At 43.6% G+C, this 22,241-nt stretch overlaps 1 protein-coding gene across 4 annotated transcripts; it reads right to left on the reverse strand.

Moving 5' to 3' along the window:
• Window positions 1-3,395: 3,395 nt before the first annotated feature.
• Window positions 3,396-16,828, reverse strand: LOC133369226 (protein phosphatase 1 regulatory subunit 3E-like). Of its 4 annotated transcripts, none has more exons than XM_061594281.1 (3): window positions 13,525-16,828; window positions 6,445-6,606; window positions 3,396-4,849 (listed from the first exon to the last, which is right to left on the reverse strand). In XM_061594281.1, the coding sequence occupies exon 1, from the start codon at window positions 16,431-16,433 to the stop codon at window positions 15,357-15,359; it is 1,077 nt and encodes a 358-aa protein (XP_061450265.1). In that variant the 5' UTR covers window positions 16,434-16,828; the 3' UTR covers window positions 3,396-4,849; window positions 6,445-6,606; window positions 13,525-15,356. The 4 variants fall into 4 exon arrangements, with proteins under 4 accessions (XP_061450265.1, XP_061450264.1, XP_061450263.1 ...); XM_061594280.1 differs by having other exon boundaries at window positions 3,396-4,852; XM_061594279.1 differs by having other exon boundaries at window positions 3,396-6,606.
• Between the last annotated feature and the right edge of the window lie 5,413 nt (window positions 16,829-22,241).

Consider the following 22,241-nt stretch of genomic DNA (forward strand, 5'->3'; position numbering starts at 1 on the left):
AGACAGCTGAGTCTTCCTATTTGAACCTACAAGTCCACCACTGAGGGCCTCCTTTGGATCCTGCCACCAGATGAGATAAGGTGGACTTGTACTTGGCAGAGGGTTTTTTAGCTTGTGGTGCCCAGGATTTAGAACAGCCCTGAGAGAAATTTGGCTCCATCACTGCCTCCTTTTAGGTAAGTGAAAAATATAGTTTTATTTATTTATTAAATTTGTATCCCACCCTTCCTCCCAGAAGGAGCCCAGAGCGGCAAAAAAAAAAAAAAAAAAACCACTAAAAGCACTTTAAAACATATTAAAAACAAAAGGCTTTAAAACATATTAACATAAAACATCTTTAGAAACAACTTTAAAAACCTCTTAAAAAGCGATTCCAGCACAGATGCAGACTGGGATAAGGTCTCTTCTTAAAAGGCTTGTTGAAAGAGGAATGTCTTCAATAGACACCAAAAAGATAACACAAATGGTGCCTGTCTAATATTATGGGGAGGGAATTCCAAAGTGTTGGCACCACTTAAAGGTCTGCTTATGCGGAAAGGACCTCCGGATAAGATATTTGGTTATATAAGGGGCAAGATGATCTTTCAGGAATCCTGGTCCCAAGCTGCGTAGGGCTTTGTACACAAAAACTAGAACGTTGAACTTAGCCTGGTAAATAATGGGCAGCCAGTGCAATTCTTTCAGCAACATGTTGGCGATACCCTGCCCCACTGAGTAGTTGCGCTGCTGCATTTTGCACCAGCTGCAGCTTCTGGACCAACCTCAAGGGCAGCGCACATAGAGCACATTACAGTAATCCAGACTGAAGGTTACCAGTGTGTGGACAACAGTGTTCAGGCTATCCCAGTCCAGAAACGGCCACAGCTGTCTTACCAGCTGAAGCTGGTCAAAGGCTCTCCTAGCCTGGGCCTCTTGTGGCAAAGATGGATCCAGGAGCACCCCCAGACTACGACCTGCTCTTTCAGAGGGAGTACAACCCCATCCAAACCAGGCAATTGATCAATTATCTGAACTTGGGAACCACCAACCCATAGTGCCACCGTCTTGCTAGGATTCAGACCGTTCACTGGCTCCCATCCAGCCCACCATTGAGTCCAAGTGCTGGTCCAGGTCTTGTGCAGCCTCTCCCAATTCAGATGTTACAGAGAAATAGAGCTGGGTATCATCAGCATACTGATGACACCTCACCCCAAATCTCTTGATGAGCGTTCCCAAGGGCTTCATATAGATGTTAAACAGCATGTGGGACAAGATGGTACCCTGCAGCACAACTGCCAAGGGGCTGAAAGACAGTCACCCAATGCTATTCTCTGAAAACGACCCTGAAGATAGGATCAGACTACTGTAAAACAGTGCCTCCACTACACATCTCATCAAGCCAGCCTAGAAGGATACCAATGGTATCAAAAGCCTCTGAGAGATCAAGTAAGAGTAACAGGGTGACACTCCCCTTGTCCTTCTCCTGATAAAGGACATCCATCAAGGCAACCAAGGCCAATTCACTCCCATAACAGCGTTGCACTTAGTATCCAGGTGGGTAAAGCTGGGTCATGTGAACTTGTCCCAGCTTGCCCACCCAGGTCTTGGTAATGCACACCAAATGTGCACCCTCATCCATGATCAAACCATGGATGAGTGTGGTCTTATTGTGTACCGATCTGGTGTTAAACAGTGTACATGGGCCAGTGAGCATAGCAGATGAGCACCAGTAACTGTCCATGGGAGGAGTGGGAATGAAGAACAAGGCGTAGATAGCCTTGCCCTCATCTTCCATGGTAGCCCATCACCTCCCCATGGCTATACCTCTCTCTATCCATGATCACTAAAATTGAGGTGGGTATGTCCCTCCATCCCAAGACTCCTCCTAAACACATGATATAAACAACAACAGCCCATCAATAAAAATCTATCAAAACAGTTATCCCAGTTATGCCTTAGATTTCGGTCACATATTTGAACGATCTTGGATTGTTATTTACTGCTCTTTCAATTGCTGGTTATTTTAAAAGTTGTTGATTTTGTTGTAAAGTTGATTTTTTTAAAAAAAGGTTGTATTTTATATATTTTTTATTTCGGGTAAGCCATCTGGTAAATGCTTGTAAAAAGAGGGAATATAAATCCTACATAGTAATAGGAAACTCATTCTCCAAGTGTGGTTTCCTATGCTGCTAAAACAGCGCCACCCACATACAAGAGGGAGTTTGCTTTTCTGTTCCCCCAAGCCTGCTGCTATCTCTAGGAAATTCTCTAGGGGAAAAAACACTGAGGAGAAATGTCAAAATCACAAAACAGCCCAATGGCCCATGCTCAGTGGGCACAGAATGCTGACTAACTTTTTGCTGAGGGACAGTAGACAGGATGGGGTAGAATGCAATGTAGAAGGCATGGCTGGTTCAGATCCTGATCATGTGCTTCACATTGCAGCAGTGGCTGCATACACACCATACATTTAAAGCACATGACTTCCTCCCAGAGAATCTTGGGCACTATCGTTTGTTAAGGATGCTGGAAATTGTAGCTTTGTGAGGGATAAACTACAGTTCCCAGAATTCTTTGGGGGAAAGTCATGTGCTTTAAATGTATGGTGTGCATGCAGCCAGTGTGTTGCAGTCTCATTTGTATAATAAGTAAATCAAATCACAGAATTGCACAGAAATTAGGTTACTTTGGTTCCACGGTGGGTTTTTTGTTTTTCTGTACAAAATACATATAACCTTAAGGTGCTAGGTTGGAACTGAACAGATGGTTGGAATCTGTATCATCACTATATCCCATATGCAAGACTGGAGTATGGGACTTAAATCATATACTAGGTAAGTGTTTTTATGAAAAAAGTAGTCTTTCAACTTGAGAATACTTCATGTTTAGTTACTGGCTATCTTAAGAGTCATTCCGGAGCAAAAGGAGTATTCTGACAGCCATAAATGCAAATTAGTCTTTAGAATATGGATGGGGAACACTTTTCAGCCTGCGGGCTGCATTTCCTCCTATGTAACATTCTGGAAGCTGCATATCAGTGATGGGCAAGGCCAGAGACGAGCAGGAGATTTGACTATTACCCTCTTCTGTAAGCTACATTCCAGCCACGCTACAGTTTTCTACACTTACACACCCCACATCTCTCCATCCAAGAAAGCACAAGGAGGTATCCAATTTGGAGGGTGCCAGTGAGAGGCGTGGCATGAGAGGCGTGACTTGGGGGGACACAGCCCCCAAACCGGAGGTTCCCCACCCCTGCTTTAGAAATTCTGGCCAAAGGAATATCTGCCCTCCATATACAAAGTGCTTGCATGAATACATTAGCAGGAATATCTAAATAATAGATTTTACCTTCAAACTTAGATCGCATACAGAACAGATATTGCTTCTCACAATAACACTCCATTTTGCACCATTTAAGTTTAATGACAATTAGTAATTACACATTTATAAACATATTTTTCACCATAGTAGTATAACCAGTGACTGGATAACACTTTAGATAGACACGATATGTAATGTTGTCATAAGGCAAGATATATCACATCTGTATTCACTGGCTTCAGAAAGAGTAGAAGGCATTAATATCAAATGACATGACATAATTTTTACCAAAAAACAAACCAACCACAAACCAGAAAAAACTACAAACAAAATAACATCAGTAGTACAAACATTACAGTTCACATCCAGCAGTTAAGAGTTAACTTTTGAATAAAGACAAGATGCGTGGAAATAAATAACAAAAAGTATTATCACAACAGGTATGTGTTGTGATGAAGTTCTTTTCTCCAAGTGCTAGTAATGTGGGCACAACCCACCCAGAGGTTTTTCTGTGGAAGTCCCACTGAAATGATCGGAGCTGTAGGACTGCACTCTTAGCAAGCATTCCTGTTCACACTTATCCGGGAGTAAGCCCCATTGAACTCAACAGGACTTACTTCTAAGAAGGCATGTATAGGATTACAGTTAGTGACTAGTGAGAGAAACAATTTAAACTATATAAGTGTGGTTTCAAAAGGTACAACATAGGTCCTCAATCCCAGAGCTGAATTACTGTGCATATGGAAATAAAACAAAGCTCTGTGATCTAAGCCTGTGGATGTACACTCAACTAATGACCAACTAAGTTCACTAGGATGTGTATGCACAAGGTTGCAGCCTTAATCAGAAAAAATTACAGTGGAATCCTATACACGTGTACTCAGAAAGAAGTCCCACTGAGCTCAATGAGGCTTATCGGCAGGCAGGTAAGTGGGTATAGGATTACAACCTTAGCTATCTATACTGAGCACACCTTTGTAACCTTACATGACTGAGCCTGCTTGGATGAAGTAAACAACAACTAAAAACCCTTTGTCGAATATAAAAGTATTGGATATTAAAATCAGTAATTTTCATCATTGCTACAACAGTGGATGATTGCTAGATTTTTTTTTTGCCTAGCATTAGCACTATCCACAGTAGACACACACAGAGAGAATAGCACTATAAATCCATATGATCAAAAAGGCAAACATCCTGATAAAAGCAATGCATTGTGCATTGTATAAAGGATCATATTTAACTTTCCTGAAAAGTTATTCTGCTTTCCATGTCACCCCAATGGTGTCTGCTTGAGTATCGACTGAGCTGCTATTGAGATTTCTGGACTCTTTACTGTATGGGATTTCAACACAGAAACACTTAACATCTTATCAGGTTCAGTGGAAGAAATATAAAATACACCCTGAACAACAAAACTTGCAGCACGACTGTATGCATATTTACTTAGGAGTAAGTCTGAGCTCTGTGGAACTTATTCCCAAGTATGCACGCACAAGGTTGTAGTCTTCGTTGCAATTGGGTCATGTTCTTTTCAAGTTCTCTTCTTCTTTAATGAAACACAAAAGGTGAGCAGATTATTGCATAGAAAAAATCCTTGGTAAAGGTATGTTTTTATTTTTGAAAATGGTACATTTTGGGGGTTGCATTTAACTAGAACAAAGCCCAGGCATTTTAAAGTTGCACAAATCACATGTGAATGGAAAAATGATTACCTACGCTCTTTGGAATTGCTAGTGTATATATCACTCTTCTAAGTATATTTACTCATTTTGCATGCTAACGTTTAGTCAATGACAAGACAATGCTCATTCTTTATAGTTTTGTGAAGTGAACTCTTGACAGAAAGTTAAGCTAACAATATTTTTTTCCTGAAAGGGCCAATAAGGACAAGAGCACAGCTACCATGTTTGCAGTGAGCTATATGATGAACGGACTTGAGATTCAGCCATTCACACAACACAAAGGTTGCACACAAGCTATATATACAACACAAGTGTATTCAAGTTTTGCTTAAGAGCCGTGCATATTAATTAAAAATGTAAAAGCAAAGTCCTTCAGAAGTTCCTTTTTATGCGAGTGCTTAAAATGCACACACACACAAAATATCCATCCAGGAGTGCCAATGCAGCATAAGAGCAACACATATTTGTCAGATAAATTCTGCGCAGAAACAACCCCATAAAAAACTAAGATTTGATTACACACACACGTTTGTGTATAGAATTACATCTGCATAAGAATTGTGCAAAATATATATTATACTATGATCTATGGTCATATTATAATTTTCTAGATTTAATATGAATGTGGTTTACAGAGAGGCACAAAGAGACATTTCACACTGCTACACCTTTCACTGCAATAAAAGGAAATGTTAAAAAGCCCATCTGGTTTTTGAAAACACTGAGTTAAATGTCCCAAGGACATTGTTCTGACAGTGTGTGCTAGGAAATGGCTAATACATTTTCTGTGTTTATGACATAAATTCATCCTGAAGCCATAAAAACATTCTGTAGAATTAAGAAAAGCATTTAAGGAACATGTCCAATGCTGTAGTGATTATCCTTGAAAGGCACCTAAGACAATCTGAATTTACTTCAGAGTAACTTCTTTTTCTAGGAGGGTATAAATTTAGCAGATTTTTGCCACAAGCCTCATCAACCCATGCTTCAGCTGGCTGGTAAAAGAACTATGTTATGCATGAACCCACATTTGTTCATGTAGTAGTTTATCAACTGAACAGTTATTCTTTTGATAACTAGCCCGTGGGGGCAAACGTAGCAGTCCTTAAACCATTTTTACATAGCCTGCCAGCTATACATGAAAAAGGTAGCCAATGCTAAATAGCGTAACTTATATAGCGAGGCTGAGAGGGACCTGTACATTTTAATCACTCATTTAAAAACAATACTCATGGGATGGCATTACATTTAGTTTAAAAAAGAGCAGTTAGAGCCGTTACCTGAGTGCTGTATTTGTTGGGAGTTTTATTACTGTACTGATGAAAGGAACTAGGCGACATATTGCACATTTCAGAAAACATGGCACATTTCATAAAGCTACATTTTTATGCTGGCAGTAAGCTTACAAAGACAAAAAATAAAATTAAAAGCATATACAGAAAGAAACTTCAGATACCTGCTAAACCAGTGGTTTTCAAGCATTCCACCTTCAGGGAAAGCTTTCCAATAGGACATGTCTCATGTCACGTGGAATCATGCAGCATCTGCTAGGGAGCCATCGCTTGGTTGCAAAGGTTGCTGGGGCATTTCCAAGGGCACCCACTCAGTCTTCCCAGTCCTAGCCAGCAGTGGTGCAAGTTAGGTAATTTTAGTCTCTGGAGTTAATGGAAGTCCAGCTTAGAAGGTAATGCCTATTACTTCACAATGTGTTAATCCGAGTACCCCTGTGGCTGAGGGCTCTCTTGCTCATTCTGTTGAGTGGGCCCCAGACAGCATTCTCCTAGGCAGGTATTTTGGCTCTTGCTGCTGCCCTGTTTGGGCTGACCATGCACCCTACCATCTGGAACTCAGTGTTCCTCAGAGGCTCTACAATGCGAGTGAAAATTAGTCATAGGGCACAAGCTGCCTTTATCTGGGATGCTTGCCCGCTATTACTGAGGAAGCCTGTATAAGCTTCCAAGGAAGCAAAGTGTTTCTCTGGAGCACAGATTCAAACCACAGCTCTACGTATTGCTGGGGGAGGGGGAGTGAGGGGACTAATTCTAATGCTATTAGGAAAGGATGGTGGAGTGTGCTGGTTCATGTACAGATAAAGAAACAATACAGCAGACAGTTTCTCTAAAAATATATTGCATTTAAAAACACGTATGCCTCCTAGGGGAAAATATATATATATATCTACCTTGGCAATATATAGCATCTTCTTTGCTTTATGACAGTACTGTACACATTTGGTTCACAAGAAAAACTGGCCTGCACCTGAGTCCACTGAAGGATTCAAGTGGACCTTAAAAAGCTCTCAGTATATACAAAAGTGCTGCTTGCTGCTCTTTAGGTAAGATCATCCAGTTCTAGCTCATTTATCTATCACAGTGCCAGCTAGCAACATCTTGTAAGCATTTGACTACATACAGACTGCAGTGACACACACAGACACAGACTTTGTTTAGAAAAGTACTCCTTGTTGGTGTTTCAGCGTTCTTAGCAATACTAAAATAAACTATTTACTAATGCTCTCTATACAAATAATAGATCAAGTCACGGATAGGAAGTTACTGCTTAGCAATCTTGTATATTGTGAGCCAGCTTTTGTCTCCTTGTTTGCAAAGGAATACCAGTCCATCAAAGTACAGCATAGGCCTGAAGCAGCTCTCTCCCCCCCCCCCAATGAAGGTACACAGACTGTAGCTAGGAATAATTGTTCGTAGATTTCCAACACATTCTCTTAGACAACTACTGGTTGCAATTTACATACTTGGAACCAAATCCCAAAAATGTTTGTGCAACACTCTTAAAAATGTAAGCATGTGCTCATACCAAGTTCCAGCTCACTTACTTAAAAAGGGTCACCAGGAAATCAAGAGATCCTATTCAGAATAAGTAGCTCAAGGAATATAAATTGCCTGAGGAATCTTCAGCTAAAAACTTGATGGAAGAAAGAAAGAGGTGGGTGGAAAAGCACTACTACCTCACCTAAACAGCACACAAGCTTAAACCATGTGCTGGATCAAAAGCCATGCATCTCAAAAGAATATATATATTTCTAGGCTTGCTCTATGTATTTCATGCACACATAAGCCCGCTGACATTTGAAAAGCTATTCCTATCATTTTAGATACTGTTAATGTGAGTACATGAACAGCACTACACAACTCTTAAATAAGTAGTGCTACCTTTTTTCTGGTTTTGCTCCTGTGTCTTTAACAATAGCCAGGTAAAGAGAAATTAAGCAATGAAGCTCTTCCTATCACTGTATCAGGAATACGGCACTGGCTAAATTCTATGTCCCAGGCAAGGGCTCAGTCTCTGAATCCTCCTGGTTCTCCCCTTTGCTATTGCTATCTGTTCACCTGCTCTTTCTGAGTGAGTGACTTGGCACTGACCAGAGCAGATGTGGGGAATTTTTTCTCTTCACATGTTACCAAACTACAATTCCCATCAGTCCTAGCAATGATAGCCAATGGTCAGGGATGATGGGAGCTGTAGTTCAGCAGCATCTGGAGGTCCAGAGGCTCCCCACACATGGACTAAAGCAAAGAGAATGAGCAGTAACTGCAACATGCTCCTCCCAAGGTGGTCCAGAGGGAGATGGATGTCCAGAGAGAGACTGAATGGGCAGTGCAACTGTGCTGAAGAGGTGGATGTACTCAAGGAGGAGGGCCTACTGAGAATATGTTGTGCAACTCCCCCTTCCTCCCCCCCTCCAAACAGAACTAGATTATCACCATGCCATGAATTGTACCACTTCCTTAATTTCTTCTTGGCAATTTGCAACTAAAGTCACAGTCACGAAACAAAAAGGCAGCAACTCTACTGCAAAGATACCCATTAAAAACAGCATGGAATTTAATACAGCAGCAACTGAAACATAAATGTTGCTTGCTGGCTATTAATAAACTAGTGCAATACTGTGATTCTCCTTCAGGATATAAGTGATATGCAGGCATGCATTTAGGCTTCTTGACAAAAGTAGTGCAATGCAATAACTATGAGAATGACTGTTTTTCAAAATAGCTCCAAAGATACAGCCATGCTCAAACTACTCTTAAGATATTTTGCCATTAGAAGTTACTTAGATCCCTCTCATAACTGCAGATAAACAAGTAGTATTTTTAAAAAAGTTATATTAAACCAAAAGGTCTCCCCTCTCTAAGGAAAACACGTTGGTCCTCACATGAACAGGCAGTAGTCAAAAGATAAATTTCAAAAATAGCAGCATTAGGGATAATTTTACAAACTTGTTTATGATCATAGCCTTTAAGGCGGGCCTGCTAACGCAGTTTATTTATTATTTATTTATTTTACTTTATTACATTTTTAGACCGCCCTATAGCAATAAGCTCCCAGGGCGGTGTACAGCATAAAAGTTCACCAGCCATGCATTGTAGCCTGAGAGGTGCTTGACAAGCCCCCTATTTTTTTGCAGTCCCAGGCAAGCAGCAAGAACAGGAGGATTGTTTAGCATCTCTTGGGCCATCATTCATGGCCGCTGCATCATCACAAGTTGTGCCGGTCTGGCCAAAGGCCAAACAACTTTTTCTCCATGAGGAATATCTAGCAGATTGCAGAGCAAGTGCTAAAGTAGTAACATGAAAAAAGGAGGGTTTGCGAAAATCTGAATGCAATTTTTGAAAGGGGCTTTAAAATATTCTGTTCATTTGGCTCTCTTGCATTAAGGTGCGAAGGGGTGACAAAAACACCAATTACTTAGGGTTTATTTAATAAAACAAAAAAAGACCCAGGCTACAGTCCACTTGAAAATTCAGGAAATGTCTTATGCATCTCTGAGGGATGCAACAGGAGAACTTCTCAGTGGATTATGATCCTTCTTGCTCTCAGACATTTACGTATATATTTTGCGCCCATCCTTCATGGAAGGGATCTTTACATGGGAATAACCTCAGGTCACTACACTTAAGTCAACAGACTTTAAATGAGGTTAGGATTTCACCATCATTCTGAAACGTACTTGAGTCACAATGAAGATAAGGCCTCTTTTCTTCAGATAAGCTACATGATTCACCCAGCAGACTGGGCAATCTCACTTGAGTCAATAGGATTACAACTAATCGCATCCCTGATAAGACAGAGGGCTTTGATAAAAGAAACATCCGCAGTACCTTTGTACAGAGTTTCTCTTTTAAAAGATATTAAAAAGAAAAAACATTTTGAAAATTCAAAATAAACAGTTTTCTGTGTGTCCTTCCACACATATCTAAAAACTAAACAAACAGAAGGATTCTGGTTCTAATTTCTAGAGTGGGATAGGATAGAGCTAAAATATCCGGCACTGGGTGGGAAACCCCTTTTTCAAGAAAATTCTAATTCAGTTCTTTTTCACCCTCCTTTATCCAAATGGCAAGACATTTTTCAAGTATCCACATAATTTACACCTGTGTTTTAAGTGCTGTACTCACTGATCCTGTTCACAAGTAATGCTATAATGTCATATTAGTGCTTACATGGATGAGCTTCTATGACCCCAAGCAACTCTTCTCTCACTTCTCTTCCACACAGCTGGGAGGACTTTTGCTGAGTTTAGTTTTGTTTCCACAGAATCTAAGCTTAGTGTTATGTATAAACGAGGAACCTTGCTTTGCAACCATGGTAAGTTAAACAAGCCAGCTTCATAACCAGTATCCTTGGTTGGTATACAGTGCCTTGCAAAAGTAATCAGACCCCTGACCAATGCTCTCATATTACTGAATTACAAATGGTACATTGCAATTTTGTTCTGTATGATATTTTATTTCGAAACACTGAAACTCAACATCAATTATTGTAAGGTGACATTGGTTTTATGTTGAGAAATGTTTGTAAGAAACATAAAAAAACTGAAACATGTTGCTTGCCTAAGTATTCAACCCCCACACATTAATATTTGCTAGAGCCACCTTTTGCTGCAATGACAGCTTTTAAGTCTTTTGGGGTAGGTATGTACCACCTTTGTACAGTGTCAGAGGGATTTTGGCCCATTCTCCTTGGCAGATTTGCTCCAGGTTGTTCAGGTTGGTTGGATGTTGCTTGTGGACCGCAATTTTCAAAGAGCACCACAGATTCTCAATGGGATTAAGATCAGGACTTTGACTGGGCCAATGTAGGACATTTACCTTTTTGTTCTTGAGCCACTCCAATGTTGCTTTGGCCTTGTGCTTGGGATCATTGTCCTGCTGAAAAGGGAATTTCCTCCCAAGCTTCAGTTGTTTAGTGGACTGAAGCAGGTTCTCTTGCAGTACTTCCCTGTATTTTGTTCCATCCATTCTTCCATCAGTTTTAACAAGATGCCCACCAGTCCCTGCTGATGAGAAGCATCCCCACAGCATGATGCTGCCACTACCATATTTCACTGTAGGGGTGGTGTATCTTGAGGCATGGGCAGTGATAGGTTTGTGCCACACACAGTGCTTTGAGTTTTGGCCAAAAAGCTCCATCTTGATCTCATCTGACTACAAAACCTTTTCCCACATCACAGCTGGGGCACTCTCATGCTTTCTGACAAACTCCAGACATGTTTTCAGATGGTACTTTTTGAGTCATGGCTTCTTTCTTGCCACCCTCCCATACAGGCCAGTGTTATGCAGAGCTCTTGATAAGGTTGACTGGTGCACCATTACTCCACTCCCAGCCACTGAACTCCGTAGCTCCTTCAAAGTGATTGTTGGCCTCTCTGTGGCTTCACTCACAAGTCTCCTTGTTAGAGTGCTGAGTTTTGAGGGACAGCCTTTTCTTGGCAGTGCCTGGGTGGTGTGATGCAGCTTCCACTTCCTGATTATTGACCCAACTGTGCTCAATGGGATATACAAACACTTGGATATTATTTTGTACCTTTTTCCTAATCTATGCATTTGTATTACATTATCTCTTATTTCTGTAGAATGTTTTTTGGTCTTCATTTTCCTTCAGATCCACAGCATGACCAACAATCCATTAACAGTGGGGGTTTTATCCTAACAATGTGACAGCAATTTTAATGGTTGTGTCCTCAATAGGGCAATTTCTTTCATCTGTGTAAACTGGGAGCTTCCAAGGCACAGGGCTTGAATACTTATGCAAGCAACCTGTTTGTTTTTTTATGTTTCTGACAAACATTTCCCAACATAACACCAATGTTACCTTACAATAATTGATGTTGAGTTTCAGTGTTTCAAAATAAAATATCATACAGAACAAAATTACAATGTATCATTTGTAATTCAGTAATATGAGAGCATTGGTCAGGGGTCTGATTACTTTTGCAAGGCACTGTATAAACCTAAGCCAATAATTTTTTTAAAAGATAAACTAAACTTGGTAAAGGTGCTCCGCCCTGCCACATGGGAAGAAGGGGAGGGGTGCATGAGCTTCATGCTTCACTTGGGCTCACAGAAGCTCAACATGGAGTGCTAAATCATGTTGTAGTGTTACGAGTGAACACAGCCACTATGTTTCATTCAAATGAAACTTGGCTATACTGTACACTTTTCATAGCAATGGTGGTTCACAGCATATAGAAGCTATAGCAGTGACAAAGTAACTCAAAGCCATATTTACAGGAATACTAGTTGCCCACTAAGGGTGCACATTTTGATGTAGCCAAAGACAGACTGATGCATATGCAAAGAGAATACCTAAACTTCAAAGGAGTAGAAGATTGGAAAAAAATATTTCAAAATCGTAGGTGAAACTATCCAAACTTGAGAGCTAGTCTTGCCAGTCTTGAGAGCTCTGTAAAATATTGAGTTCCCTGGGTGCCAAGGCACATCACTTATAGGGTACAGGATTTGTACTTACGTCTCTCAGTCACTCAGAATCAGAAGGACAATAATTTGAAAACATGTGCACGATCTTTTTTGGATTCTTGGCCTAAGGCTGCATGTACCAACTTGAGAATAAACAGTACTCAATGGCATTTACAGCTGAACAAACATACAGAAGTTTAGGCTGCAAGCACCGCCAGAAAGCAGGCTGGTGCTTATTTCACTTATCTCCGTTGGATGTTGCATCCTTGCCAAGGCAGAAGAGCTTTTGTCAGTTAGGACTGGACCAATCTCAAGTGGCCTAAGAACTTTGAAATTTGAAATAATTATTGAGCTCCCTGCAGCCGTGGCACCTCAAAATTTGATTCTGGCTCCTCAAAAATGATAAACGCCTAGGAAGTGGAAATAGTTTTCCAGTCCTACTCCAAACACTTCATCAAAGATATTAAGCCACTGATTTAGACATTTGGTCACTCTGTGAGAGCTTGACCTATGTTTCTTATACTACAAGCAGCTGTTTCATAACAACGGAGAAAAAAGGAGGAAGCTCACAGTGTAAGAAACCGTGGACCTTGCAAGTTATTACAACACTACTTTCCGGATACTCTGCTTGCGTGTTGCTTCTCTGAAAGAAGCCTGAAATAGTTTCTCCCCTTCCCCAATCATAGCTCTCAAAATATAAACCATAAGAATTTACCTTGGAAACACATAATTTTGAAAATATCATATGGTGGTGTATAAATATGGAACATCTCACAACTCAAGACATGGTAAGTGAAGAACAGCAGAGGAAAAATTACCCGTGAGAAGAGTAGACGAGGTCTTGTAGTCCAGACCTGCTTGAGGAGGAAAAGCTGAGGGACTTGAGGAAGCCAGGTCTTCCCTGCTCTTGAAAGAAGCCTCACTTGATAATCTCTCAAGTGCATACATGCAAAACCCTCAATGGAACAGAAGAGCAGCACTGAGGTCTGATAAACTCTTGGAATGATCAGATCACATCCCTAGAGGCTGGATTCAAACAGCTTCTTCTTATATAATGGTGAACTAAAGTTATCCTTACAGCCAGCCCTAAACACATTTAACTAGGAAGTTTGGCAGTCATGCAGATCAGGATATCCTATGTCCACCCCTACAGGCAGCTTGAGCCTGGCTCTAGCCCATCTCCACAAAGATCCAGACATATTAATTGTACTGATTCAGTCGTCTGACTTGCCCTTCCCCATGCTTCAGACAGGCTGTTTGACATCTTTTTAAAGATGCAGCATGTACATTTATTCAATTAAACATACATTAATTTCTCTTTTTTTAAAGGAGTAATTTGGTTTCTTTTTCTTGATAAAAACTTCAGGGAATGAGGATTAGTGATGTCACTAGCTTTCAGCCAATCAGCACTGTGCACAGCCAGCTTCTCCTGTTAAGTCACAGACTGGTTCTCCCTGATTTGGGGTAAATGAAATACAGCAGTTGAGCTACAGCAAGCTCACTATTTAAATTATGTATGGCACCTGCTCCTCACTGAGGGTGTCAACCTGTGTCTGGGATGAACCACCTCAAACTGCAGGAGGGGCTTACATGATGGAAGACTCCTCCAGTGTTTTTTTTTTACATAAAAACTACCATGTGGGAGGCGGCTGCACCCTCCTCTTCTCCGTGACACATTAATGTTCATTGTGAAGGAAATTTCATTTATATTTATTTACATCTGAGGAGCACTGCATCATACACATACTACCCCCAGTGAAAACTAAGTTGGAGTTATAATGGGACTGACTTCTTGTTAAGTATATATTTTGAATTGCAAGCCTAGTTGCAAAAGGAGAGATTTGATCAAGGCTGGTTAGAGGGCAAGTCAAAGGTCACTGGCAGTATGGTAGTGGCAAATTCAGAAGTGCAGAGTCTCTTCATGTTAATCACAGCCATGCCCTCTCACCGCTTGTTTTGCTGTTGGATTGAGAGAGATCCTTGTTAATGCCTAGGAGCCAATAAGCATGAAAGAGGAAAGTGTTAGCACTGAGAAGAATCTTCTCTGTGGTTGACTCACCATCTTTCACTCTGGGCAGGAAAGGACAAGGAAGCATGTTAGAAGATTCTTCTCAGTGGCTAACACACTCCCCTTTCATGCTGATTGGTTCATAGGATGCTGGAGACATAGGGATCCTGCTGGGACCCTGCTCCCAAAAAAGGAAAGGGTCTAAGACCCCTGACCCCGCACAACTACACCTCTGGTCATTGGAGAGGATCAGGTAAAAGTGACCACAGAAAAAACAAACACAACCGGACTGTTACCTATTGTAAATCCAGTGAAGATTAAGCTGGAAGGGAGCTCTTTGTTTTCCACATCCATTGGCCATAATGAAAAAACCCGGGGAATGGGCATAACATACAAGACTCCCCCTCCCTCGCATTTAACGGCAGACTCCACTTCTTCCTCGGTCCTCACGTCCTACCATCCGTCCCATCCCCAAGAAACCGTCCTGTTGCCATAGACGTCGAGGGACGGGAGCCTGCTGCTCTTCGCCGCTGTATCCCGGAGGAGAGGTGCTGCAAAGCTGGGAAAGAGGGACCCTCGAGCGGTAGGCTCGGACGGCGGCGAACGTGGGCGTGGGGACACGCGCCTCCTCCTTCGCGCTGGTCAGATGAAGTGGATCCAGGCGCCGCCAGCATCGGGCTCCTGACCGGGCGCCGCCGCCGGCCGCTGCCTACCGCGCAGCTTGTAGTTGTGGCCGTCGTTGTTGTCCCAGTATTCGGTGTCGGCCACGCAGTAGCGCACGGCGAACTCGAGCAGCGTGGTGCCTTCGCCCACGGGCAGGTGGAAGGCGAAGCGGTCGGTAAGGCCGTCGCCAGCGTGGCCGGCCGGAGGCGGCGGCAGGTAGGTGGCCGGCACCTCGTTGCAGCTGGCCCAGCGGTTGAGCGTGTAGCGCACCGAGACGCTTTTCTCGTAGGCCAGGTTGAGGACGCGCACGGCGCCGCGCAAGCCCACCGCCTCCGGCCGCACCCACTCGAGCTTCACCTTCTGCTCTCGGACGCGCTCCCCGAAGCCGGCGCTGGAGCCGGGCTGCGGCGGGAAGAGGGGCTCCAGCACGGGCGCCGGCGGCCCGAAGAGCACCGGCTCCAGCTCGCCCAGCGCCGGCGGCTTCCGCGTCTTGAGCAGGTCGGCGGCGGCGGCGCCGCGGGCGAAAGGAGACGCCGCCAGCGGCGCGGGTACCCGCGGCACATCGGCCTGGCAGAAGTGGCGCACGGCGATGAGCTCCAGGCCCAGCGAGTCGGCGAAGCGCACCGTCTTGCGGCGCGACGGGCTTTGCTGCAGGGCCGGCCTTAAGCCGCGCTCGCCGGGCGTCGGGAGAGACTTGGCCCGCCGGCGGAGAGTCGGGCTGGGAGGCACCGGCGGCAAGGTGGGTTCCCTGCCGCGGGAAGACAGCGAGGGAGGCGGCGGGGAGGTCGGAGACGGCGATGGGGAGCGAGAAGGGGGCAGCGCAGACGGCTTCTTTGCGCCTGCCGCCGCCTCGCGAGTCACAGGCGGAGATGGAGGTGGCGGGGAGGACGGCGACGGGGTCGGCGCTTCCACCGCCTCGGGTTCGGGACTGCAGCCTCCCTTGCATTGATCGGCCAAGCTGCCGTAGAGGCAGGCGCTGCAGCTGAAGTTGCGCGGCAGGTAGAGGCGCGTCGGCGGCGTGGGCACCGAGGCATGCAGCGAGCCTGCCTTCTCCATGGCTGGGCTGGCGGGACTCCGGCTTTGAGGGCCCGTCAGTTCATGATGCTGGCGACGCGGCTGCGAGGCGTTCCTTTAGGGCAGGCGCGTCTGGCCCTTTGCTGCGCCCCTTCCTCGCTGGCGCTCAGCTGGGGTGGGAGAGCTCGGCAGCCGTCGCTCGCGGAGCGGACGGGGCTGATCGCGGTTCAGCGGAGAGTCCCCTGCGAGCTTTGCCGCGGCTCACACTGCACGGTTTCAGCTCGGAAGATGTGCCCCGGGTGCTGTCGCCGGCTCTTGGCCTAAGCAGCGCACGTCGCCGTGACCGTGAGTTGCCCGCTGATCTCCGCGTATGGCAACGGCGGCGGCGCTGCTGCAGAACCCGGCGCGATTGCGGGGGGAGACCTCGACGCGCGGTAGTTCCTGCTCTGACGTCGCGGAGTCATGCAGCAGCAAAATATACGTATCCCAGCCTCGTGTCTCCCTTCGGATTCATCACCGCTCCGCTCTCCACCCCCTTATCTCTGCCTTCCCCACCCACTCCTACCCCGCCGCCTCTCTTGTTGTCAGCTCGGCTTTTGATCAGCCTTCCTCCCCGAACGATAACGATTCTGCCAACATCTTCCGACCTTTTTTTCTGCCCCCCCTCCCGTGTCCTTAAGAACAGGATCCAAAGGAGGGAGAGGGAGGGAGGGGGTGGGGGTGGGGGTGGTGATACTGGCGGTAGGGATTCCCCCACAGAAGCGTTAGGAAGCTCTTGCCGCCCTGGTCCTTCCTATTCCAATCCGTTACAGAAATAGCCGGATCAAAGCCCGCCTGGATCTGGCAGGGTAGGTTTAAAAGGAGGAAATCCAGCGGAATCCCATGTCATACATTTTCAATAAAGCGGCTAAGCTTGAGCTGCAGGGTTCTCGGGCACGATCAAGAACAAAAGGTATTCATTAGAAAAAATGAGCTTGGCTGGTTCTGTTAAAAGTTAAATTATGAGTTAAAAATAAGATGGGGGGAATGTCAGCTCGACAGGAGCAGAAGGGATTTAGCAACCTAGTTCATTTCCCCCTTACATATATATTGATGTTTTAATTTGTAAAGGGGATTTATGGCAATAACATAAGTAACATGCACAGTTGCATGGGAGTGATAACGTGGCTTGTGCCCGACTGAGCATACAGAAGATCAAGCTGCGCTGCTAGTTTGATGAATTTCTGAGCTAGAGTCATTTTCATTTCCACCTGAACATTAAATCTGGCAGTTGGTATCCCCCCCCCCAAAAAACAACAACTAAGCAGAGGACTCTGGAGATAAAGTGTGTGGGGAAGGGGGGGGCGATAGATGACAGCGAAGGAGTTGCTTACCACTGGGTACTAATGCAAATATCAACAAATCCCAATGCACAAAAGAGGCCTTTGATCTGTCTGTTCTGATCTCTTTAATACAGACGGGGAACCTATAGCACTTGGCTTAATGCCCTGTTGGTGGGAAGAGCTCAGAAAGGGAGGAAGGAAGGAGGGTGGGAGAAACAAGAGGGGAGCCCAAATGGATGGAGAGCAGAGGCAGAACAAGCAATCAGTTCGGACAGCAGTGGCTGGTGCCCGTCAGCACAAACAGTATGTGGAGCTAGAGGCAATGAAAGGCAGAGGCAGGCTCTTCCTCATCTTTCTCCAGGCGGAGTTCTGCACAGCCGACCCTGAGCCTAAAGGTGGAGTGAGATGACAGGCAGTGCCACCCCCTGTGAGAAGGCAGGCAGGTGGGAGCTGGCTGAGGGCAGACTGACATGGTGGGGTAGTGCCCCATTGGCCCCCGGGGACCAACCCCCACCGAATCCTTCCTGTGGCAAGAGTAATTTGTCCCTTTCCTGGGCAAGGAGAAGGAATGAATAAGAGACAAGTGATGTCAGAAAGAGGAGAGAGAGTGAATGGGGGGGCTCTACCCACTTTAGGCTTTGTTCCCACCCACTGATGGCATGCAGCTCTGGACAGATTGCCCCCCCCAACCCGAAAATGCAGTCCTTGACAAAAAGGGTTTCTCATTCCTGTTTTGCTACCTACCATTTTTAGCAGATAAAAAGTGGTTCTAAATTCTAAATTGATGTAAAACATTTGATTAAAAATAATCTCAATCCAAAATGCCTGCTTGAATAAAAATGCTTTGGAAAGCTTCTAGAAGAGGTTGTTGCTATTATTAAATATATGTCTAATCCACTCTCCAGGAATAGTCTTCATAAAACAACTTAACAGTCATAAATAAAATATAATCGTTTGAAGAACTAAGTACTTCATAAAAGAGTACTAAGAACTAGCGATTGCCACTAACTTGGAAGGCTTTGAAAAAGGATTACACAAATTCATGGAAGATAAGGGTATCGATGGCTACTAGCCACAATAACTATGCTCTACCTGCACTGTTGAAGGCAATATGTCTTTGAATGCCAGTTGCTGGGAAGCGCAAGTGGGGAGAGTGCTGTTGTGCTTCGGTCCTTCTTGTTGGCAGGTCTGTGGCTTCCTTTATGGAATCAGTCCATCTCTTGTTTGGCCTTCCTCTTTTTCTACTCCCTTCTGTTTTTCCCAACATTGTTGTCTTTTCTAGTGAATCATGTCAAGTGACTAGGATCTAAAGAAATCACTAGTTCTGTAAGTTCAACAAATCTTTGGGCTGTATTTCTCAAAACAGCTGCTTCCCACCTTGCATGGAGCAGTTTCTGATAATGGTATGTGTGCGCGTGATATATCTGGTGATCAAAGGAGAGAAAAAAACCAGTCGAACTTGGTGTGCTCCAGTTAGTAAATTATTACATTAAGCCATCTTAGTTGATCTACAGACCTAGTGGGCAAGCTACTGTCTTTCATCTTGTTTGTCATACTTAAAATGGTAACAACAGTGACCTTGCTGAGCTGCTGTTGCGATGAAATATTTAAAAGCACTTTGCTCAACTAAAGTGGTACATCAGTGATTAATAATAAAGCTTAATTCATACAACTCTGTCACTGATTTTGAAAGGCCAAAATAAAGCTTAATTAATACAACTGTGTTTCTGTCGCTGATTTTGAAGGGCTAAAACCTATCCACACTGCTTTTTGTGATGTGCTGTCACTTAGGTAACCTAAATAGACTTTAAAGCTCAGCTATGGTGGTTTTTAGCTTCTTATGGAAGAGCTAATCTCACTGTTTCTGTAAAAAGGGGCATCCTTTCAGTGCTCAGGAGAGCTATACAATCCCATGTACAAATAAATCATGGGCTGTTGGGATTATTAGAGGCCTCTAATATTTCACACAAAATTATGTATCCTCTGATAAATCATAGCCAAATATTTCCCTCTAAAACTGTTTTGAATTCCTTCCACAGACTTTGGCAGAAATAGCAGTGTTCCTTGGGGATTTCCTGTTCTCAACAAGGCATGCTTTGCTAATAGTGGAATCCATTATTTGCAAAAGAATTTTGTATCTTGAGGTGCAAAATATCAGTACAATGCATAAGTAAACTAATTAGAACTTTGAAAAAAGTGAAGAACACAGTCAAATGCAATATATTTTCCGGTATAGAAATACAATTTTCAAAAAGAGATCAGTCCTTTTTTCTAGGTTGGATTTATTGACAAAGTTTTTCTGCTGTTTCATCTTGGGTGTAACATTGATCTGCTTACCTTGGGGTCAAAATCTGTTGTAAGCCGCCTAGAGGCCGTTTGGTATTAGGCGACTAACAAATTAAATAAATAAATAAATAAATAAATTTGTTAATGAATTTCAAATAATTTACAGAGGTGCTATCTTGTATAAACTGCTGAATTAATGAATTTCAAATAACTTATAGAGGTGCTATCTTGCATAAATTGCTGGATTACATTGACAGCATATATGTTATTAGAGGAACTGTAAGATCTGCTGCATATAGGAGGAACAAGCTTTTCAGAAACTCTAAAGCATGTTAAAATATTTTACAATTAGTAACTCAAATTTTTCTCTCCCTTACATGTAGAGTAATATGGATAAATATAGAAGCCCTCAGGAGAGAGACAGGACTAATGAAATGTAATTATATTTTACCTTTACTATCTTTTTTTGGTGTTACCAAGATTCTATGCTAAGTGTTCTCTTTTCAGATTTTACATCCTCTATATTTGGGGAAGTAATTTAGTACGGTTAGATGGAAATCTCTTCATTCTTTGCTTTCCACCACTCCATTCTGACTTTGTTTTTTACTTAGAATATTTGTATCCTGCTTTTCAAAAGGGTGAGGTGGCTTCCAATAACATATTAATAAAACCCAATTTAAAATGACAATGATATAAACAGCAACCATTAAAAACAGTGCATTCTCTGGTTGCGTTACATGGTTGCATTCTCTGTCACAGAAATAAAAAATGTGCGCTCATTTTTGGTGAGATTTACATCCTTCCTGAAAGAAAATCACAAGAACTGTACAGCTTCAGACCATCAGGAGAACGGTTCTATAACCTCAGTTAAAGGTAAGGCTCTGCTGTGTCCCAGCTCTCATTTCACATGAGACACATTAACAGCTGCTGGGCTCATATGGGTTGTTATTTTTTGTGGTTATTTCTTGTAAAAAGCATTGATTCTTTGTGAGAGAAACATCAGCATGTTGGAGAGAGCAACTTGCAATAGATGAAATTTGTTGGGATTCTGGTCTGATGCTAGATCCCATGGAGTAAGGCCAAAGAATGTTGCAGGGACAGGTCTGAGTAGGCAACTTGCTTCAACAGAGGTTGAGAGCAGACTGAGGCCTCAGCCTCTGCCTTCAGATTACTCCTTCTAAGCTCTGTCCCCTTGTGGAGACTTCAGATTCTTAAAGGGTCAGCTCTCTAGCCTGAAAATGGGCACTCCTCCATTCCCTAGTCTCTCACCTGATGTGAACCCTACACTGCTGTGAGGTATTGTGGGAGGCACTGGGTTCCTCAGGCTCAGGGAAGGCCCCATGAGGGTCCTGGCTCTGGCCCTATAGGCCCTGGTGGTGTGGGAGGTTCTTCTGGAGACTCCTGTCTGGCAGCCTCAGCTGTAGTGGGGCAGTGGTCTCCAGCAGCTGACTCAGAGGTCTGAACTTGGTCCAACTCCTTAGCTGATGCCTTTGTAGCTTCTGACTCTGGATTGTTGTCAGATTTAGGGGTCATGACAAACTTAAATCCCAAGTATCTAAAACAGCCTTTCCCAACCAGTGTGCCTCCAGATGTTGTTGGATCACAACTCCCATCTTCCTGACCATTGGCAATGCTGGCTGAGGCTGATGGGAGTTGTGGTGCAACAACATCTGGAGGCACACTGGTTGGGAAAGGCTGATCTAAAAGAATGTCTCCTTCCATATCATCCTGCCTATTTGTTCTATGGCGGAAGCCCTGATAGTGGTCTCCACATCCAGTGAAATCTGTGGGTTGGAGACTGTGGGAAGGCTTTTTCAGTGGTGGCTCCATGCCTCTGGAATGACTTCCCCTCTGAAGTGCATCTCACCATGACATTGCTGTTGTTTTGTCATTGGTGAAGATGCACATCTTTGCTCAGGCTTTTGAGGAAGGGTGAAGTTCACTGGACTGGATTTTTACTGCTGCTGCTATTTTATTTGTACGGAATTTATGTTCGCCTGTTTTACTATTACTACTTAACTTTTGGTTTTAATTGTACATGTTTCTGCACTGTGACCTTTGGGTGAAGGGCAGACTATAAGTATGGTAAATAAATAAAGAATAAATGCATTCCTTTGCTTTGAGAATATCTTTACCTAAGGTGGATGTGAAGGCACACCTTTCAGTTTCCTGACTCACTGTATTTTTTCACTGTGGACATGTGCTCATGCCCTTAGAGGTAATTTTCCTCCTAGGCTTGTTC

The sequence above is a fragment of the Rhineura floridana genome, chromosome 13, assembly GCF_030035675.1.
Source record: "Rhineura floridana isolate rRhiFlo1 chromosome 13, rRhiFlo1.hap2, whole genome shotgun sequence".
Lineage (NCBI taxonomy): Eukaryota > Metazoa > Chordata > Lepidosauria > Squamata > Rhineuridae > Rhineura > Rhineura floridana.